The 20,493-nt window shown below is 39.9% G+C and overlaps 1 protein-coding gene across 3 annotated transcripts in view; it reads right to left on the reverse strand.

Moving 5' to 3' along the window:
• The window catches only part of CCDC146 (coiled-coil domain containing 146), a gene marked incomplete at its 3' end in the record, with an annotated part of 155,861 nt that overhangs the window by 108,264 nt on the left and 27,104 nt on the right, over positions 1–20,493 (reverse strand). For 2 of the 3 annotated variants that reach the window (XM_082255151.1, XM_082255149.1), the window contains exon 2: positions 19,706–19,878. In XM_082255151.1, coding sequence (XP_082111277.1) covers positions 19,706–19,873 — 168 coding nt within the window. In that variant the 5' untranslated portion in view covers positions 19,874–19,878. Of the gene's footprint in view, positions 1–19,705; positions 19,882–20,493 lie in introns of all 3 variants that reach the window. The other variant, XM_082255150.1, reaches the window with a different exon arrangement.

The following is a 20,493-nucleotide window of genomic DNA, read 5'->3' on the forward strand; positions in this document are numbered from 1 at the left end:
ATACCCCAGCAATAAGACAAATGTTTCCAGCTAGTGATCAGAAAATAATTTTTCATGCTAGGCAAATCAGTGAATTTATGAATTACAATTATCTGGAATAATGACAAATGCACAAGAACAAAAGTCAAAACTTTACAAATGACAGATCCTCCTGAGTCAATCCCCACAAGTGCTTCCAGACAGAGGGATGGCAGTAGAATTACAGGCATGGATATTTGTAATTAAATAATCGAGTATCCCTTCTCCCTATATTTTATTAGGCTATTTGCATCCATATTATGTGAGACAATAGTATTCAAAGAATATACTACTTCTAAAATATACCAGAGGGAATACCGTATTTATAAAACAGAGAATTAGACATACAAACATTTACTGCAGGTGAATCTTCCAGGCAAATATAATTTAAATAATAGTGATCGATTCACCACAAGTGAATGTTCGGTTAAAGATCCATTCACTGCTTTAGAAGTATCCCCCTACGTGTTACTGAGTAAGGTTTTGCTTAAGAAAGTAAAAATTACTTGCATTTACTGTGTAATATTGCTAATCCTTTTTCTGTTTGAAATCCATAAAGTGTGTATACTTACAGTATACACAGGAACACCTTTCTTATATTGAAAATAGTGGGTTTAAATCTGAACAGAAGAACAAAAATGTATTATATTGCAGCCTACCAGTTCTTATATGCAGAATACAAAAGGGATGAGGAGTTGGGGAGCTGTTTGTAGTCTAAATCATAATCCTGCATACAGCGCCTTGCGAAAGTATTCGGCCCCCTTGAACTTTTCGAACTTTTTCCACATTTCAGGCTTCAAACATAAAGAATAAAAACTGTAATTTTTTGTGAAGAATAAACAACAAGTGGGACACAATCATGAAGTGGAACAAAATTTATTGGATATTTCAAAATTTTTTAACAAATAAAAAACAGAAAAATTGGACGTGCAAAATTATTCAGCCCCCTTAAGTTAATACTTTGTAGCGCCACCTTTTGCTGCGATTACAGCTGTAAGTCGCTTGGGGTATGTCTCTATCAGTTTTGCACATCGAGAGACTGAAATTTTTGCCCATTCCTCCTTGCAAAACAGCTCGAGCTTAGTGAGGTTGGATGGAGAGCGTTTGTGAACAGCAGTTTTCAGTTATTTCCACAGATTCTCAATTGGATTCAGGTCTGGACTTTGATTTGGCCATTCTAACACCTGGATATGTTTATTTGTGAACCATTCCATTGTAGATTTTGCTTTATGTTTTTGATCATTGTCTTGTTGAATGACAAATCTCTGTCCCAGTCTCAGGTCTTTTGCAGACTCCATCAGGTTTTCTTCCAGAATGGTCCTGTATCTGGCTCCATCCATCTTCCCATCAATTTTAACCATCTTCCCTGTCCCTGCTGAAGAAAAGCAGGCCCAAACCATGATGCTGCCACCATCATGTTTGACAGTGGGGATGGTGTGTTCAGGGTGATGAGCTGTGTTGCTTTTGCGCCAAACATAACGTTTTGCATTGTTGCCAAAAAGTTAGATTTTGGTTTCATCTAACCAGAGCACCTTCTTCCACATGTTTAGTGTGTCTCCCAGGTGGCTTGTGGCAAACCTTAAAGGACACCTTTTATGGATATCTTTAAGAAATGGCTCTCTTCTTGCCACTCTTCCATAAAGGCCAGATTTGTGCAGTATACGACTGATTGTTGTCCTATGGACAGAGTCTCCCACCTCAGCTGTAGATCTCTGCAGTTCATCCAGAGTGATCATGGGCCTCTTGGCTGCATCTCTGATCAGTCTTCTCCTTGTATGAGCTGAAAGTTTAGAGGGACGGCCAGGTTTTCGTAGATTTGCAGTGGTCTGATACTCCTTCCATTTCAATATTATCGCTTGCACAGTGCTCCTTGGGATGTTTAAAGCTTGAGAAATCTTTTTGTATCCAAATCCGGCTTTAAACTTCTCCACAACAGTATCTTGGACCTGCCTGGTGTGTTCCTTGTTCTTCATGATGCTCTCTACGCTTTAAACGGACCTCTGAGACTATCACAGTGCAGGTGCATTTATACAGAGACTTGATTACACACAGGTGGATTCTATTTATCATCATTAGCCATTTAGGTCAACATTGGATCATTCAGAGATCCTCACTGAACTTCTGGAGAGAGTTTGCTGCACTGAAAGTAAAGGGGCTGAATAATTTTGCACGCCCAATTTTTCAGTTTTTTATTTGTTAACAAAGTTTGAAATATCCAATAAATTTAGTTGCACTTTATGATTGTGTCCCACTTGTTGTTGATTCTTCACAAAAAATTACAGTTTTATATCTTTATGTTTGAAGCCTGAAATGAGGCAAAAGGTCGAAAAGTTCAAGGGGGCCGAATACTTTTGCAAGGCACTGTAGGTGCAGAGTAGAAAATGTGGGATGCCACCTTAGAACAGAAAACATGATACTGCCAGGATCATAAAACCAGAGGGGCTTTCTGCCCGGCGGACTCCGTTTTGCTCAGTGGGGATTGCTCTGCCGATCCCCGCTATCACGCGGATGACAGCTCCGTCTCCGCTTACTTTGCAGAAACGGAGTTGTCAGATCCCCGCACTCCTCTATTGGAGATTGGATGAAAACGGACCGCCTGTCTGTTTTCATCTGATCCTCCAGATGGATGAAAAATAGGGTTTCCATCCGTCTGGATTTCACGGACAGGATAGGATCGGAGAGCAGTGGGTGTCAGCAGATATGTCATCGCTGACATCCGCCGCTCCATAGATGTGCATGGAGCATCCGATCAAGTCCACCAGAAAAAAACTGACAAGCAGACCGGATTGGAAAGCCTGTGTGAAAGGGGCCTAAAGGACCCTAAAAAAAAAAATCTGACTCAAAGAAATAATACATCTGGTTTGGCATCCGTGTAGTATATAGTTGAAGCAACTCACTCAGAAAAAAAACTTTTATATTCAAAATCAAAAGATACCCTTAATCACTTTTAACAAAATTAATAAAATAGGAAATTATCGAAAATAATTGTTAAAACCCATGGTATTAATTAAAATACCCCCAATATGGACCTGCATCTTTAGTGAGTAACATTACCAGTGACCAAAATACGATATCATTCAAGTTCAAGTAAGCATCAAAAAAGTCTTTCCACAAGTCATGGGTGCGGACATAAACAAATTGCAAACCACATAAAACCTATAAAAATGACTATTAATGGCAATGGACCTCATTATTTTCACATGTCTAATACAAATCTATTAATTTTGATAAATGTGATTTGTTTTTCATTTTGAATGTACGGGGTTGGTAGAGGTCCAGAGTGTTGTTTCTTTTTTTATTTCTTGGAGTTACTAGCAGGCTCACCCAGTGAAAGCAAGGAAAAGAAGAAATATCATTATATATTTGACTGTCCTGTCACCTATGGGGGAAAGTACATGTAGTACTTTGTCCTATGTTGCCAGGTGCCTCCTAAACTTACATACAAGATCCACCCTGAACCCCTCCCTTCCTGCCGTGGCAGATCCGACAACAGCTAGGAAGGAGACAGACACTTCATATTTGCAGCTTATCATGTCTCTCAGCACTTTCCCAATACAGGCAACACATTAGGGATTCCGATGGAGGGGTGGGGGGGGGGGGCATCCTTTACATTCTTTTTGCCATTACTTGTTTGGGTATGGCTCATAGCTCATTTCGGATTGGACGTGACAGGAGGGGAGGGATGCCAGTTGGAACTCATAGGGCTGGGAAGCAAGTACTACCTTTACTTTGTCTCATAGGGGATAGAACAGTAAGACATTTATAATGATAGTTCTTTAGAAAAAGAGAACAAAATGCAGCCATCCCATCTAAGGACTGGGAAGCTAAAATATATTACATTTTTATTGTTAGTTTGTATATGCTTCAATGAGACAGAAGCATGCCTTTTTCTTTCAATACTGAGTTATTTAAACATATTAGCTTTACTCTGCCCCCTTGCTTTTGTTTCTGTATAAGAAGCCATCTCCTTTTTATATGTATAAAGGTTTGTCTAAGCTTTAGGTGAAGTGAGCATATTTTTTGTTTACAGACCTTGCCTTGGGTTCATAGGGGCACTGCCTAGAAAAGATGGTTTTGTTGGCAATGTGACTGTGATTAGCATTCTTGACTTGCCTTGGTAGGGCCCCAGGTTCAACATCAGAGTGTTTGTGATCTCAGTAAAATGGACTGATGTCAATAATTAAAAAAAAATTTCAAGCACAAGCAACACAGTCTCATTCACACCCTACCACTTTACCCTTTATGGTGGGTCTGCTCTTCATGACAGGTCCTCTTTAAGTACACTGTTGCTTTTTTTTATGCAATGTTGATAAAGATAATATTTTTTTGTATATATGTAAATATTGTTTTAAAAATGCTGCAGTAATATATATTGTAAATGATACAAATAAACTTTTAGTAGTTTTTTTTTTTTTTTGCTACAACCACAAAGTGCACACGCTAGTTTTTCTTCCTAAAAACCTATAGTTTTAAAGCTGTGAAAGTATCTCACTTCCTGTGCTGGAATTTCCACAATGTAGTTCTTACATGACTTTACCATTTTAGGGCTGAGAATTCATCTTGTAAAAATATTAAAACAAGCAAATGATCTAACGTTCACTAACTGCTAAGATTAGCCCGCTTCGCCTACTTAAAAATCATTTTCCTTTTTTCTGGAAGCACGTAGCGTTTAGCAAATTAAACTGGGTATAGTATATGTAAACCCAGTCGTTAAATCTCATAACAATAAACATGTTCATGTGATTACAAATGTCATTTTTAGTCTTTTTAAATCTGCAGTTGAACCTGCTATGAAGAACACTAAAAAGGACACAGCCCCCACCCTTCTCTCTCTCTGAGTAACTAATTACTGTCTGTGCTGGCCCAGCTTCTGTGACCCTTCCCCGACCTCCCTATATACCCTTATATATACCAGCTGGGGGGAGAAGTGAAGGGAATACTATAGAGTTACAATTATGTGACAGACAGGGAGGCTGACATCTCATCCAAGATGGTGGTAGACAGCTTTTAGACACCAGAGAGTTTCTTTTTTTTTTTAAATGGATTTTTATTGAAAAATTGAGATATATAGGTACAAAACATCGCCTTTTGTAATTCCCTGGTGAATACATAAAACATAGGACTACTAATAACACCTCCTAATATAGAACCCAAAAAAAGAGGGAAAGAAACAACACCTTCTATACCCCTCCCTCCGTCATTCTCTTTTAACTGGTTGCCGACCGCCGCAAGTACATATACTGCGGCGGTCAGCCCCGGCCAGGCAAAGTGACGTACCGTCACGTCACAAGCCTGCGAGACAATAGGGGGCGAGCGCGCGCCGCCGGAGGCGCGCTCCCACCCCCGCTCGCTCACTCTGATCCCCGCGCGTGTGACGGGCGGGCCCGATGTCCACCGGTCACTAACGATCGTCAGTTACAGAGGGAGAAAGGCAGGCGGCTAGTGTAAACAAAGCCGCCTATCACTCTCCCTTGTGTAACAGCAGAGATCATACGGACCTGCTATGTAGGACCGTAGATCTCTGCTGTTACATGAATAGCCACATCCCTGCACAGTTAGAAACACGCCCCTAGGGACACACTTAACCCCTCCTTCTCCAATAAAGTTAACCCCTTCCTTGCCAGTGTCATTTTTACAGTAACAGTGCATATGTATAGCACTGATTACTGTAGTAATGTCACTGGTACTCCCAAAAGTGTCAAAAATGTCAGTCAAGGGTCCGATCTGCCCACCGCAATGTCGCAGTCCCGCAAAAAAAAAAAAAAAAAAAATCGCAGATCGCCGCCATTACTCGTTAAAAAAAAAAACAACAAAAATTACAAAAATCTTTCCCTTAGTTGGTAAACGCAATAACTTTTGCGCAAACCAATCAAAATACGCTTTTTGCGATTTTTTTTTTTAACCAAACATATGTAGCAGAAAACAAATTGGCCTAAAATGTTAAAAAATTTGGGGAATTTCATATGAAAAAATGTGAAAAATATTGTTATTTTTGCAAAATTGTCTCTCTTTTTTTGTTTATAGCGCATGATCAAAAAATCGCACAGGTGATCAAATACCACCAAAAGAAAGCTCTGTTTGTGGGAAAAAAAGGACGTCAATTTCATTTGGGTATAGCGTCGCATGACTGCGCAATTGTCCGTTACAGTCGCGCAGTGCCGAATCGCAAAATACCCCCTGGTCAGGGTAAAATCTTCCGGGGCTTAAGTGGTTAAAATAACTTCAAGGGTTGATGAATTATAAGGAGATTCCTGTTCCCTCTGAACCATCAGGATAATGTATCGGAAGAATATTAACTCGTGTTTAGAATCCTACCTGAACAAATGTAATGTGAGTCCCTGCAGAGGATGATATTTGTTCATATCATAATAAACAAAACCTTATCAGGGGTTTAATGAATTCAGTCTGTGGACTCCTGATCATCTGTTGTACACTTCGAATCTGCCCACAAGTGCCAGACTTTCTCAAATTTCGTAGGGCAACTCTGAGACAAATAAGTAGCTTTGTATAGGGGTACAACCTTATTGATTAAATGCTTCCAGAAGGGCAGATTAGGGGCTGTGTCTGATTTCCGCTTGAGGACTATCGCCTTCTTGGCATAAAATAATAAGAGACCCAAGAGATTACACATTGCCCTACTTACAGCCAGAGAGTCAACTAACCCCAGGAGGCAAACACCAACTTTTACAGGATAAAAGGATATACAGAATAAAGGATAAACTAAAGGTGAAAACAGTATTTTCATTTAAAAAAAGGCAACAGCTTAAGATGCATATTACCAAATTTTAGTTAGGGATTTCATCCACTTTAAAATGTTATAAAGAGTCACATTTTACTTGCCTGCTGTCTATGTCCCACACTAGGTAATCATTAAAATACATCACCAGGTTCAGCATGGACCCTGGCTTTTTTATCTGTTAAGGTTTCCAGGAGATATTGTACCCAAGTTTCCAAGTTGCACCTAACTGCTATGACCATTTAAGAGCCAAACTATACTGTTCTGCACCCCTGATTGCTTCTCCCTAATGGGAAATATTTGGAAGGTCTAACTCTAGATGCACAAGGGTAACACCATGGTCTTGTAAGAAAGGCTTGGAGACTATAGTGACTGTACATTATGACTGTCCCCTTCTTTTCCTTATTCAAAAAACATATATTTGCTTTACCGATGATCTTGCATCAAGGCCCATACACACGTACCGATTGTCGGCCGTAAATATTCGGCCAATGTCCGATCGGCTGATTGTCGGCTTGTTAGTATGATGCTTCCGACAACCGACTGCGACTTTTCGGCCGAACAAAATCTGGTCTGCATGCTATAAAATTTTTGTTGGCCAACACCAGAACGGCCGATTGTGCAGTCAGTACAGATTTCGGCAGACAAAAGCCAGATGAGCAAGACTAGGCATGATCAGAGAAGAAAAACACACGGAAAGTTAACCATCACATGACATCACTTCTGAAGTTGATTTTTGTTGGCCGACAAAATCGGTACGTGTGTACGGGGCTTTAGATCGAGGTATAATGGAAATTTTAAATGTGGTGCCATGGTAAAATATTTCATAAAATATTTCATAAATGATGATTTATAGTGTAAATCAATTTTTTGTGCCTCATTCATAGGGATCTTTGTTGTGCAGTTTGTTTGGGTTCTGCACCTTCTTCTTGAAGAACCCAACTGGCAAGCCTACCTCCTCCGTGTGTACTGCAATCTCTATTCATTCCAATGGTTAGTTCTTACTCCACTGTAGTACTGATTTCCTTGGGAATGAATACAGACTGGTACGCATGTGAAGGAGGATCGGGTCTTAAAATAAAGAAGGAGCTGTGCGTTATCAAGTAGGCCACATAGCAAAGAAAAAGTAAAAGCAAAAATATAAAACCTACATACAGCATATCTTTCTATGGTGTCCCCATATAATCTTTAGAACTATTACAGAGATACCCATCTGCTTTCACTTTGTCTATACCTGTATCTACATCTCATTCTGTTCTCTCAATATCTCTCTTTGTAACCACCTGTTCAGATTAACTGAGAGCAGAGAATGTAAGTAAAGATGAGTGATGAGCTTGAGTGAAAGAACACATCCCAGTCTTCCGTTTAGACATGCGTAAGCTGGCCCCTGTGTCATGCAGGCTTTAGCTGTTTTGATCATCTGCTTGATTTCTGTTCCAGAAGTAGGTTTGATAGAGTCAAATCAAGTAACTGATGAGAAGACTGCACAGCTAAAGTCTACACCATCTAGTGGCCAGCTCCCTCTCTGGAAAAGGCACATCTTAAGGGTGCCTGGAGATGTGTTCTTTCACTTTTGCAATCAGCAGGAAGCTGATGTATCCCCTACTCTCTGCTGGCCATTATAAAGAACTAAAAAAACAGTAGCTGCAGCTACAGGGATGGACTGAGGATAGGCATATATTTCCAAACTAAGAAAAAAAAGATTAATGCTCTTTATTAATACTGAACGTAAATAACATGACTTTAGTACTACTTTGAAGTGCATCAGGCTTTATAAGGGAGACCACTAATCTACAGCTGACAGCTATAGGCCCCATTCAAATTTGAGATTAGATGAGGAGACCCAGCTGGGTCCCTGTGATTAGCTGCAGGTAGGAAGTCCCACTGAAAACATTTGAAGGCTGACAGCTCCCACAGCTCTTCATGGCCGCTCACATGTAGTGGCAGACAGTCTGCGCCCAGTGCCAATCATTTGCAGGTAATTGCTCTGTAAGCAATGACATGGGAGTGGCCACAAATAGCTGCAGGAGCTGTCAGCCTAACATTGTTTTCAGTGGGGGTTCTTGCTCCCAGCTAATTGCAGGCCCCCATTGGGTGTCCTATTTTCTAATCACAAATGTCTCCACTCACAAGTGTGAATGAGGCCTTAAACCGTGGAGCGCACATGACATTGATTTATGAGGAACCCAGAATTTTATATCACATTCCCTATATTTACCTTATCTTACTAATAAACCGCTGAAATTTTCAGATTTTATTTATAGAATTTTTCTTGTAAACTGAAGGGACCTTGGAAGAGAGTTTTGAGCAGGTACAGCAATGCAAACAGAGGTATAAAAATATCTAGAACAAATTAATAAAACCAGCTTGCTAAATGGAATAAATAACAAATAAAGTGTTAGACGTGCTAAGAAAACATGCTAGATGAAATGTGTATCAGCATTTTAAGTGCGAAAGAATCCCTATAATAAATAGGTCAATAAATAAATGTGTAAAATAAGCAATGTAATCAAATATATTTATATACATACAAATAAATAATTGAGTTCATAAACAAATGCATACACTAGTAGAGTTCAATTCATAAATAAGGGCATGCAGTAATGAAGTTCATCAAATGTTCTGAAAAACTGTGCAAAGGTGCTCAGATGCCTTATTTTCTTATTGCTGGAAGGTGATCATCCATGTCAAGGTACCACTCTCCCCTCTTGTACCCCCACTCACCAGAAATGAAGACCCCCTCTGGGCCAAATGCACCCTTAATAGTTAACAGTGAGTGTGGAGCCCTGGGTACCATCCAGCAGTAAAATTTAGTGTCCAAGTGTCCAGAAATCATTTCCTTAGCAGGAAAGTTGAAGAAAACATAGGCAGTAGGTAATGGTATGAAAACTACCTGGAACGCCGTCTTGCGTGCATTCCACGAGGAAACAGGAAATGACGCAATTGGTTAAACCAGAAATTACGTCAACGCTTTTCGCCCACCCGCCTGAGCGCCATCAAAGGACATGCGGTTTCCGGTTTAACCAATTGCGTCACTTCCTGTTTCCTCGTGGAATGCACGCGAGACAGTGTTCCAGGAAGTTTTTCATACCATATACTGATATGTGGAGGTGCGCTAATAAAAAACTGATCAAATACATAAACTATATAGTGACACAAAAATTAATCATAGATTGCTAAAAGCAAAAAAAAGATATATATATTATATGCACAGATGAGAAAATTGTTGCAAATACAGCATATTTTCATTTAAACCAGAGTGATAAAAGAAATAAAGTGCTGAGTGAGCTGAAAAAAGTCCGAAGTGAAAAGCCTCTTGGAATGAGAAATCTTCAGGTAAGTCCATAGGATTTCATACTGCAATCAGGGTAAAGGTAATTCACTTATTTAACCCCTCGAGTGCTGCATGCAATTCCCCTGTCTGCACACAATAAGGTAGCTGCTTACCAGATACAGAGTATTAATGGGCTCATAGAAACATAGCTTCGATAGCCAAACTGTGGGATGTTCACACAGACTCTCCGCAATAGCACCAGGAAAACCAGATGGAATGGAGTATGTACTCCAATCCCAGTGGACGCCAGTTTTTGGGGAAACGTGTCACACGTCGGGTGGAGGGCTGTATCGTCACGCTGCTCGGTCCGCACTGCAGGCGGCCGAGCAATCCATATAACAATCTGTCTGTCTAGCGAAGTTTTTATCAGCCAAATGTAAGTGCAACCGTTTATGTTTTAAATAAATGTTTAAAAGGTAATGCACTATTGGCTGCTCTGTTTCCTATTTGCATTCCATCTGCTTTTCCTGGTGCTAGTGCAGAGAGTCGGTGGCTGACGCTGGAAGCTACTGCCGGATCCCGGCGTGGTGCAGGAGTGGCGTTTTTGTCCTTAGTTTGAAGCGATACTTGCTGTATTGATGAACATCCCACAGTTTGGCTATAGAAGCTATGTTTCTATGAGCCCATTGATACTCTGTATCTGGTAAGCAGCTACCTTATTGTGGGCACACAGGGGATCTGCGTGCAGCACTCGAGGGGTTAAATAAGTGAATTACTTTTCCCTGATTGCAGTCTGAAATTCTATGGACTAAAGATTTCTCATTCCAAGAGGCTTTCACTTTGGACTTTTTTCAGCTCACTCAGCGCTTTATTTCTTTTATCACTCTGGTTTAAATGAAAATACGTTGTTTTTGCGACAATTATCTCATATGTGCATATAATATTTTTTTTTTTTTGCTTTTTAGCAATCTATGATTCATTTTTGTGTCACTATATAGTTTATGTATTTGATCACTTTTTTTATCAGTTTATTTTTTATTCCAAAGGTTCAGGAATTCAGGTGCTGCTTTTACTATTCGGGTTTAGCGCATCTATACACCTGCCCATACAATTACCTACTGCCTATGTTTTCTTCGACTTTGTGAGTATATTTGTGATCTACTTTAAAAAATAATCTTTATAAAACAATATCACACTACAATCTTCCTATTTCATTTTGGCTGAGCCTGCTAAGGAAATGATTTCTGGACACTTGAACTAAATGTTACTGCTGGATGGTACCCAGGACTCCACACTTAATGTTAACCATTAAGGCTGCATTTGGCCCAGAGGGGGTCTATATTTCTGGTGAGTGGGGGTGCAAGAGGGGAGAAAGAGTGTCCCCTTGACACGGATGAGCACCTTCCAGCAATAAGAGAATTATTATAGGGATTCTTTTGCACTTTAAATGCTGATACACATTTCATCTAGCACGTTTTCTTAGTACGTCTAACTAATTAACTTATTTGTTAATTATTCCGCTGTTTTTATTAATTTGTTCTGTTTTTTCCCCCCATTGGGTGAACAGCAGCTGCTTACTGTATTTTAGCAATCAATCAAGCGCGGGTTATTTTTTTCATTATAAAAATAGCTACACTGGAATTTTCACAGCACATTTCAGCTGAAAAAACATTCAAGTCCACTGAACTTAAAAAGCAAAACACCAAGTATAAATGGAAAGTACCACAAACTAGAGTCATACTTAATGTGATTGCTGTAGGCAATGCAATTTAAAGTGATTGTAAAGGTTTTTTTTTTTTTAATAACAAACATGCCATACTTATCTGCCCTGTGCAAGGGTTTTGCACAGAGAAGTCCTGATCCTCCTCTTCTGGGGTGCCCCGGCATCACTTCTGGCCCCTCCTATTCATTGGATGCCCCCATGGAGAGCAGCTTTTTATGGGGGCACCCGTGTGGGCGCGCTCCAAAGTCCTGTTACGCCCATTGACACAGACAGCAGGACTCCGCCTCCCCCCCCCCTCCGCTCTCGTGTCACTGGATTTATTGGCAAAAGTGGGAGCCAATGGCTCCTGCTGCAATTTATCTAAGGGCTCTTTCACACGGGCGTTCCGTATGTCCGTTTTTCATCCTATCCGTTTGCGGATGAAAAACGGACATAATGTATCTCTATGTAAATACGAATGTCATCGGATGATCATCCTCTGACATCCGTTTTTTGTCAGTTCAGTTCAGTTCAGTTCAGTTTTTTTGAACGGAGGAGAACCCTATTTTTTCTTCCTTTCAAAAAACGTAACTGAAGCAAAAACGGATGTCAGTGGTGTCATCCGCAGATATCCGTATTTACATAGACATGCATTATGTCAGTTTTTCATCCGCAAACGGATGGGATGAAAAACGGACATACGGACCGGATGACACAAGTGTCATCCGTGACCGTTACAAAAAAAAAAAAAAGGACCTGATCGGGCAAAAAAAAAGGAACGCCCGTGTGAAAGAGCCCTAATGAGGACCCGAGACAATGGCTGGAGCTGCTGGGCTCATGCTCACTGCTAGAGCGTTCGGGTTCAGGTAAGAATAGGAGGGTCGAGGTCTGGGGGGCAGCTGCAACCAAAAAGGTTTTTCAGCTTAATGCATTAAGGTGAAAAACCTTGAGACTTTACAACTCCTTTAAACAAAACTAGTGACCTACAACTATTATATGATAACAAAAAGGAGAGGAATAGGTGGTGCTGCCTACTGGAAATACTAATAATTGGACCTGGTAAACTAGGGCCAGAAACAGTGTGTAAACAAAGATATATATACTGTATAAAGTATGTGAAAGACACAAGTGGTAAGGTGCTAAATGGATAAATAAGTGCACCTAATAATAAATAATAGTTAATACATCAACGGCCAGTGTATAAATTGCTACAGAAAGTGACGTGCTACAGAGTAAAACATGTTAAATAAACACTGTAAAGTGTTATAGTGCAAGCGTAAATAGATGTGTGTATATATAAATCAATCCTAGATAAATAAATTAAAACTATAAACAGTCCATAAAAAAAAAGTAGATAAGAAACAGTACTACAGAAAATGGCAAGTGTTGAGGGATGAAATATGCTGATAAACACTGCACAAAAAGTATACACAAAAAAACATTTAAGTGCTATAGTGTGAAGGCGAATAAATAAATAAATATATAATAAAATCAGTCCTTAATAGATAAATTCATGGAAAGTTCATAGAGATGGTAATCTCAAACAAAAAAGTGTGGAAGTGAATGGTGAAGTGAAGATACTCGTGCTCCCCGCTCTCACCAACAGGAAGAACCCCTACAGGGGTATCACGTCCCAATCACTAGGTGGGTATGGCTGGTGCAGGTATGCCTGAGAATCCTAAGCTTGGCCATATGGACCACGGTTGCCAGTCAGATTTAGAAGTCCCCAGGTGGATAGAAATACAAAGGCCACATAGTGTAATTCCGCGTTGGATACGTTTATTGTCAAATAACATAATACTAACAAACACAGTGGATAAAACTGCACCAGCCATACCCACCTAGTGATTGGGACGTGATACCGCGTAGGGGTTCTTCCTTTTGGTAAATGCGGTCCTGGGAGAGCGGGGAGCACAAGAACCTTCACTTCACTCATTCACTTCCAAGTTTTGTTTGGGATTACCATCTCTATGAACTTTCTATGAATTTATCTATTAAGGACTGATTTTATTATATATTTATTTATTCACCTTCACACTATAGCACTTAAATGTTTTTTTGTGTATAATTTTTGTGCAGTGTTTATGAATACTTATCACCCCTCAACTCTTGCCACTTTCTGTAGTACTGTTTCTTATCTACTGTTTTTATGGACTGTTTATAGTTTTAATTTATTTATCTAGGATTGATTTAGATATACACACACATCTATTTACTCTTGCACTATAACACTTTACAGTGTTTATTTAACACGTTTTACTCTGTAGCACGTCACTTTCTGTAGCAATTTATACACTGGCCGTTGATGTATTAACTATTATTTATTATTAGGTGCACTTATTTATCCATTTAGCACCTCGCCACTTGGGTCTTTCACATACTTCATACAGCATATATATATATATATATATATCTTTGTTTACACACTGCTCCTGGCTCTAGTTTACCAGGTCCAATTAATAGTATTTCCCATAGGCAGCGCTACCTATTCCTCTCCTTTTTGTTTACATTTGTATAACCCTTTGGGTTATATTTGAAGGAGGCTGCAGCCCGTAACTTATCATAGCGCAGAACCTTTCTTTACAACTGTTATATGATGCATGAATTATAATAAATAGTAATAACCAACATGAAAAAAAAAAAAGACCTGTAGGTTACCCATGTAAACGTTCTTTTAAGTGGATGTAAACCTCATTCATGAAATTTGACCTGGGCAATATATCTGTAATGTTTACTTATCCCTCTCCAAAGCCCTAAGTCCCGTGTCTTTCTGCTGCTCCATTCCTCTGTTATCAGCATGATAACTTCTGACAAGTTCTCAGACACAGGAGATAAAAGCAGTTGGAAATTTGTGTTGGGTGGGTGCATAGAGATAGAGATAGATTAGCAGAAAGCTTGTCTATTCACAGCACAGCTTTGCATGTTTCTTTCTTCCTCTGCCTATGTGGAAGGGGGGGGGGGGGTGCCTTTCCTCCAATCAGCTGTCACACAGTGTATGCCAAGACTCCACACCCAGTGCTGGAACAGGAATAAAAAATTCTAACACAATGTTCACTTTCTAAACAGTGTAGAAAGCTGAAGACAGCATATATACAAATAAAACATATGTAGGGAGATTTGTTTAATCTCTGTGTATCATCTAAGGCTGTTCACTTCACTGGGTATATGTGAGGGTTTACATCCACTTTAAGGGTGATAAAAAACACTCCTGACAGTCAAAAACACTCATCACACTCTTCCAGCATGTAGAAAAGGTATGTGCATGTGGCCATTCACAGTTAAAAACACAAAAAGGTGTCGACTATGCCAAGACTGCATCCAATCATTGACCGAGACAAAAAGAACATTTTGATAGGTGGTGGCACTCCTTTGATGCAGAGGGAATGAGTGCATTTCAGCACCTTGGTGTTATTATATTTCATGTACATAAACTGTAACTCAAACATAAAACACCAAAAAATAAAACACCATTTTCTTCCATCTATACATTAAATTAAAAAACATATATTTAATTACAGCTTAATACTCTCCTGATGTTTGTCTTTTTTATCTTCCTATAATTTCTACCAGACAAGAAAATTTAATGAGAGTTTTTTTTTTTTTTTTATACCATGGACCTATTATGCCCTACTGCAGCCTTTTTCAACCGATGTGTCATGACAAAATGCCAAAAATTACCCCAAACTGCCCAAAAAATGTCAATAAGCTGGTAGGTGGATTAAGCCTGTCACAGACTTTTATTGTGTGGCTTTACAACCTTGCACACCATGTGGGCCAACCGCTGGCGTCCTAATAACCGAGGTCATCATCAGTTGATAAGGAGCACATAGGACACCTGCACGGCATCCTTGTATTGCTGCTTTCCTGCCCCCCCTCTATCAGAAACTGGGGTCACGTTAGCTGAGTATGGAGAGAAACCGAGGGAGAAGAGAAATGCTAAAATACTAGTCAGTATCGGTGTCCAAAGGTATATTTGCATTGTTAAAATTAATCGCATCTAATGTTGGGTGTCCTATGTGCGTGAATCCTGCTGCATCATAAAAAAGTTAAATTTTCTTTTTGGAATGGAGTGCCTCAAGATTGAAGGGTGCAGCGACTGAAGAAGGGTTGGAAAACACTGATCTACTGCATTGCAAACAGACGTGTATCAGGATATTTGGCGTTTGGTCAGCTCACAGGAGGGGAGCACAGGAAGAACCATAGAACTGTGATGATGTTCATTTGATGTCAAATTAGCAGACTGAAGGTTGCACGCTACTAGCAATGCAGTGTGATCTTTTTTCATTTTTTTTTTTTACAATAATAGGAATTTTAGTTTCAAATGACACACTACTCAAATTCTGTTTTATCCTCAGTTAGAATGAAGGAAAATTTGATCTATCGCTGAATCTTTACTGCTGTCTATTTCCCTGGCCAGAAGATTTTCCCCTTATCATATAGAACTGTTTTGCATTGAATTTTCTAACTTTTTGCAAGTGAAACACAACAATATCCTTCCCTCCCCCCCATAAAAAAAAAATGTATATACAGCCACTACCTAATGACCTAATAATCTGTTTTTTATTAAATTGTTTCTTACTGTGTTTTTCTGCCTCCTTGTAATGTCCTTGGTGGGAGGGATCCCAAAGCTCTCTTTTGCCCCCCTCACTTCTGTTTGCTTGGACTGAGCAGTGCACATTAGTTGCGGTCATGTGCAATACTCTATGGACGCTACAAATGCCATAGCATATAGTCCCTTGGCCATCTCAGGAGTAAGCAAGAGCTAGTGGCTACATGCCTACATATAATGGGACCATAGAGCATGAAGATAGTCAGCCTCTAACAGGAAGTTGGAGGCTTAGAGCAATTGAAGGTATTTTTTGAGTTAGGAATACATACTGGTTTACCTTCAAATTAAGAAAAAAAAAATCTACTACTGATACCTTTACTGTATGTAGTAATTTGAAGGGTTGTCCATCTAACATCTCTTATAATTAGCTGAACTGCTAAGAAAACTAAAACATATTTTTGAGTAGTATAATCTCACAAAAGGAAAGGTAGACTAAAAAAAGACAATGTGTAACTTCACAAAGTTCATATTTTTGGGAAGGTAATTAATTCCCAGAATTAAGGAATCAATATATGGGTAATTGGCGCTGCCTATTAGGTCTTCTGATTGTAGTTTAGGGAAGGCTGCAGCCTAATTATCTTCTTACACCAGATATCTATAGCGCGGAATTTATTTTCTTCCAATTCATTCCCAGAATTGCTTACTTTTGTAAAAGTTTAGAAACTGACTATTTTTCATCCCATACAAGCTTTGTGAATGTCTGCATGTTAGGTATTACGTAGCCTAATACTGGAGTTGCATTATCAGATCACAACAGCAGAAAAGGCTTCATGTGGATTGTAAAATTTCCACCAAACCTAGGGGAATCAGAGAGAGGGGAACCCCTCTGTGTAAAATCAGATGTATTTCTTGGGCAGAGAACAGTATCACAAAAGTAGTCAAATTATTAGGATTGAAACAATTCATTTATACCCCACTGAGTAGCTTGCAACTCTCAGAGAAAATATAATGCTCTAGGCCAGTGGTGGTCAACTTGAAAATTATCAATGGCTTTAAGGGTGGCCTGAGACACTTCCAGGGGGCCGCACAATACCAAACATTTTCGAATCTCAGCACAATCTCAGTACTACTACATCACAATGCTCACTGAAGTCTGAGTAGATTAACGCCAAGCAATGGTATCAGTGAGTGTAATAACAAACCCCTAGCATTGGTGCCAGTGGATGCTAAAATAACCCCCGACATTGCCATCAGTGGACACAATAATAACTTTCAACATTACTGCCAGTGGACGCCATAATAACCCCCAACATTGGTGTCAGCAGATGCAATAATAACCTCTAGCATTAGCGTTAGTGGATGCAATAAAAGCACACATTGATGTCAGGGGATGCAATAATTAACCTACAACATTGGTGTCAGTGGATGCAATAATAAACCCCAACATTGGTGCAAGTGGACGCAATGATAACCCCAGCATTGGTGTTAGTGAATGCAATAGTAACCCCTAGAATTGGTGTCAATGGACACAAGAATAACACAGAGTGCTGGTGTCAGTGAAAGCAATAACTCCCAGCGTTGGTATCAGTAAATACAATAGTAACCGACAACATTGGAGTCAGTGGACAAAATAATAACCCCCAGCATTGGGGTCAGTGAATGCAGTATTAACCCCCAGCAATGGTGTCAGTGGATGTAAAAATAACTTCAGTATTTGTGTTAGTACCCGCAATAATAGCTCCTAGCACTGGTATCAATACTATTAATCCCTCACATTGCTGGTCAGTGGCAGTAAAATGTAACCCCCATCCATCCTCCCCTGCAATGGTGGTCAGTGGCAGTGAAATTTAACCTCACCCCCACTGTTTTACTTGGTGGTCACTGGCATTGAAATCCCCCCCCCCCCCACTGCATTGGTGGTCAATGCAAAAAAATTAGCCCCATCCTCCTCCCTGCCGTGGTGGCCATGGAAATGAAAAAAAAGCATTTCCTTTAGTTATACTTTAAAGAGACAAAAAAAAAAAAAAAACTTTTTTTAAATTCATTCCTAAACATCAAATTAACAAAACTATATTCCCTTTGTCATAAAATCCCTCCCTGTCCTACCCTGAGTGCACTCCAGAAGCTCTCTTTTCATCGTGTTATGAGCAATGCATGTTACGTGCGATCACATGGACTGCTTGATGCACGCTACAAATCCCATTATACATTGGGCCCCCCAATCTTCCAGCGCATGTTCTGAAATTTCAATTACTAATGCTGTCGGGCGAAAATAGATGGGTCGTGAATGGTCCAAGAGGAAGAGCATTAATGCTACATCTGCAAGTAAGCCTGTAGTCATCTAAGGAGCAGTGCCGGGAGAAGGTCATCCAGCACCCAGGGCAAGGATACCAAACTGTGCCCCCCTTCCCCTAGGGTTAGGGTCAAGGCCCCCCCCCATCCCCCTGCAATAAACCCTTGCGCCCAAGGCAACCGTCCCTCCTTCCCATCCCTTGTCCCAGCCCTACGCAGGAGCAGCACAAAAGGGTGACTATTTCCCACATGCTGCGGTGAGACCATGGAGAATTCATGTAGCTGGAAAAGAGCAGCTAAAAAGAAGGATTTTAGAGATTAGAAGAAGGATCATAGAAAAAGATGGTAACTTTTGGAGCTAGGCATACATATATACATAAAAAAGGAGATTTTAGTGTCGCTTTTCTATCCAGTGATGGGCAAATCTGAGTGATACAGACTGCCCATATCAGGAAGAGGGGAACATAAAAGGAGGTTTGGGAGCTGCACATACAGTATGTGATGATGTGTCCCTTGAAGCCATATTTTCATCCTATTTGAACAATAAATGAGTATATGATGACTATCAGACGCACATACAGTACATAGGAATTATAATCAGAGAAAGTTTAAAACACACTTTTCATGCAGATAATTTCCCCACCTGCAGTATATAGCTATTTTATTAAAATAATATAAAAGTGCTGCAGAGTAAATCAGAGACAAATAGTTTCCTTGATCATCCTCCTTCTATATAATATATTTCCAACGAAAACCTTACAACATAAACCAGTAATCAATTCAATGCAGTGTCAGATAGCAGCATGTAGTCATAGTTGGAAAGCAGGATAACTGCCTGCGATAACCTGAAACAGATTCATAGGCCTGTGTTTATTTAATTTTATTGGATCAAATATTAATGTCTGCTTCCCAAAATATGAAAAATATTTAAACATTTGTTCACATAGCTATGGGGCTATACTAAACATGATAAAAGGATTGGAGAAGCTCAAGCTTCTATTGCCATCGTGTGGTGGGAAAAAGTATTGCAAGCTCTTGAAAAAACTTACTTTTACACAGTGTGCACAAGGCTGTCATTCTCTTGCTCTCCTTATCAAAATTTTATGTTAAATGTCTTTACAATTCCTTCCTTACCTCATCCAAACATTGAAAGGCTGGACTTGCAGACACATCTTTTGGGCTCTTCTCCTGAGTGCCTATAGGAGCTAAAGCATACAAAGGCTTCGCCTGCACATCATCCTCCTCTTCTGCAGAAGAGTCACTTTCTTCGGACCTCTCCTCACTGGTGCTGCTCATCTTCATAAAATCTGCTACATAAAAAAAAGGTTATCATGAATACATTGGCCAAGTTTCACAAATATTTTTTATTTTTTTTTGTATGCTGTAATAACAGGATGGAATCATGCATTTACAACTCCGAGGCCAGAAAGTCAAATCCAGAAGCTAAAAACCATTAAAAAATAAAAATGTTTTTTTCTTTGTTTTGTTTTTTTTACAGCTACAGCCAATTTTCTGCATAGCCCATATGCAGTGCAAAATGACCGTGAGGTTGATTTACTAAAAGAGGAGAGTGCAAAATCTAGAGCAGCTCTGCACAGAAACCAATCAGCTTCAAAAGAGGAGGTTCAGCCCCCCCCCACAAAAAAATTAAAAGTAAGTAGCTACAAATACTGTAGCTGCTGAATTTTAATATTAGGACACTTACCTGTCCTGGAATCCAGCGATGTTTCCATCGGCTCTCGGGTGCTGCCGTCGCCATTGCCTGTAAGGGAAGCAAACAGCGAAGCTTTACGGCTTCACAGCCGGCTCCCTGCTGCGTATGTGCGAAGCACTCAGCGCTTTGTGAATGGCCCGGTGGCGGGGGAAGGAGGAGGGGGTCTGAACTTCAGGGGGACCTCGCCGCAACTCGCTGCTGCCAGGTC

This window comes from Pelophylax lessonae (genome assembly GCF_965119305.1).
Source record: "Pelophylax lessonae genome assembly, chromosome: 4".
In the NCBI taxonomy this organism is placed as follows: Eukaryota; Metazoa; Chordata; class Amphibia; order Anura; family Ranidae; genus Pelophylax; species Pelophylax lessonae.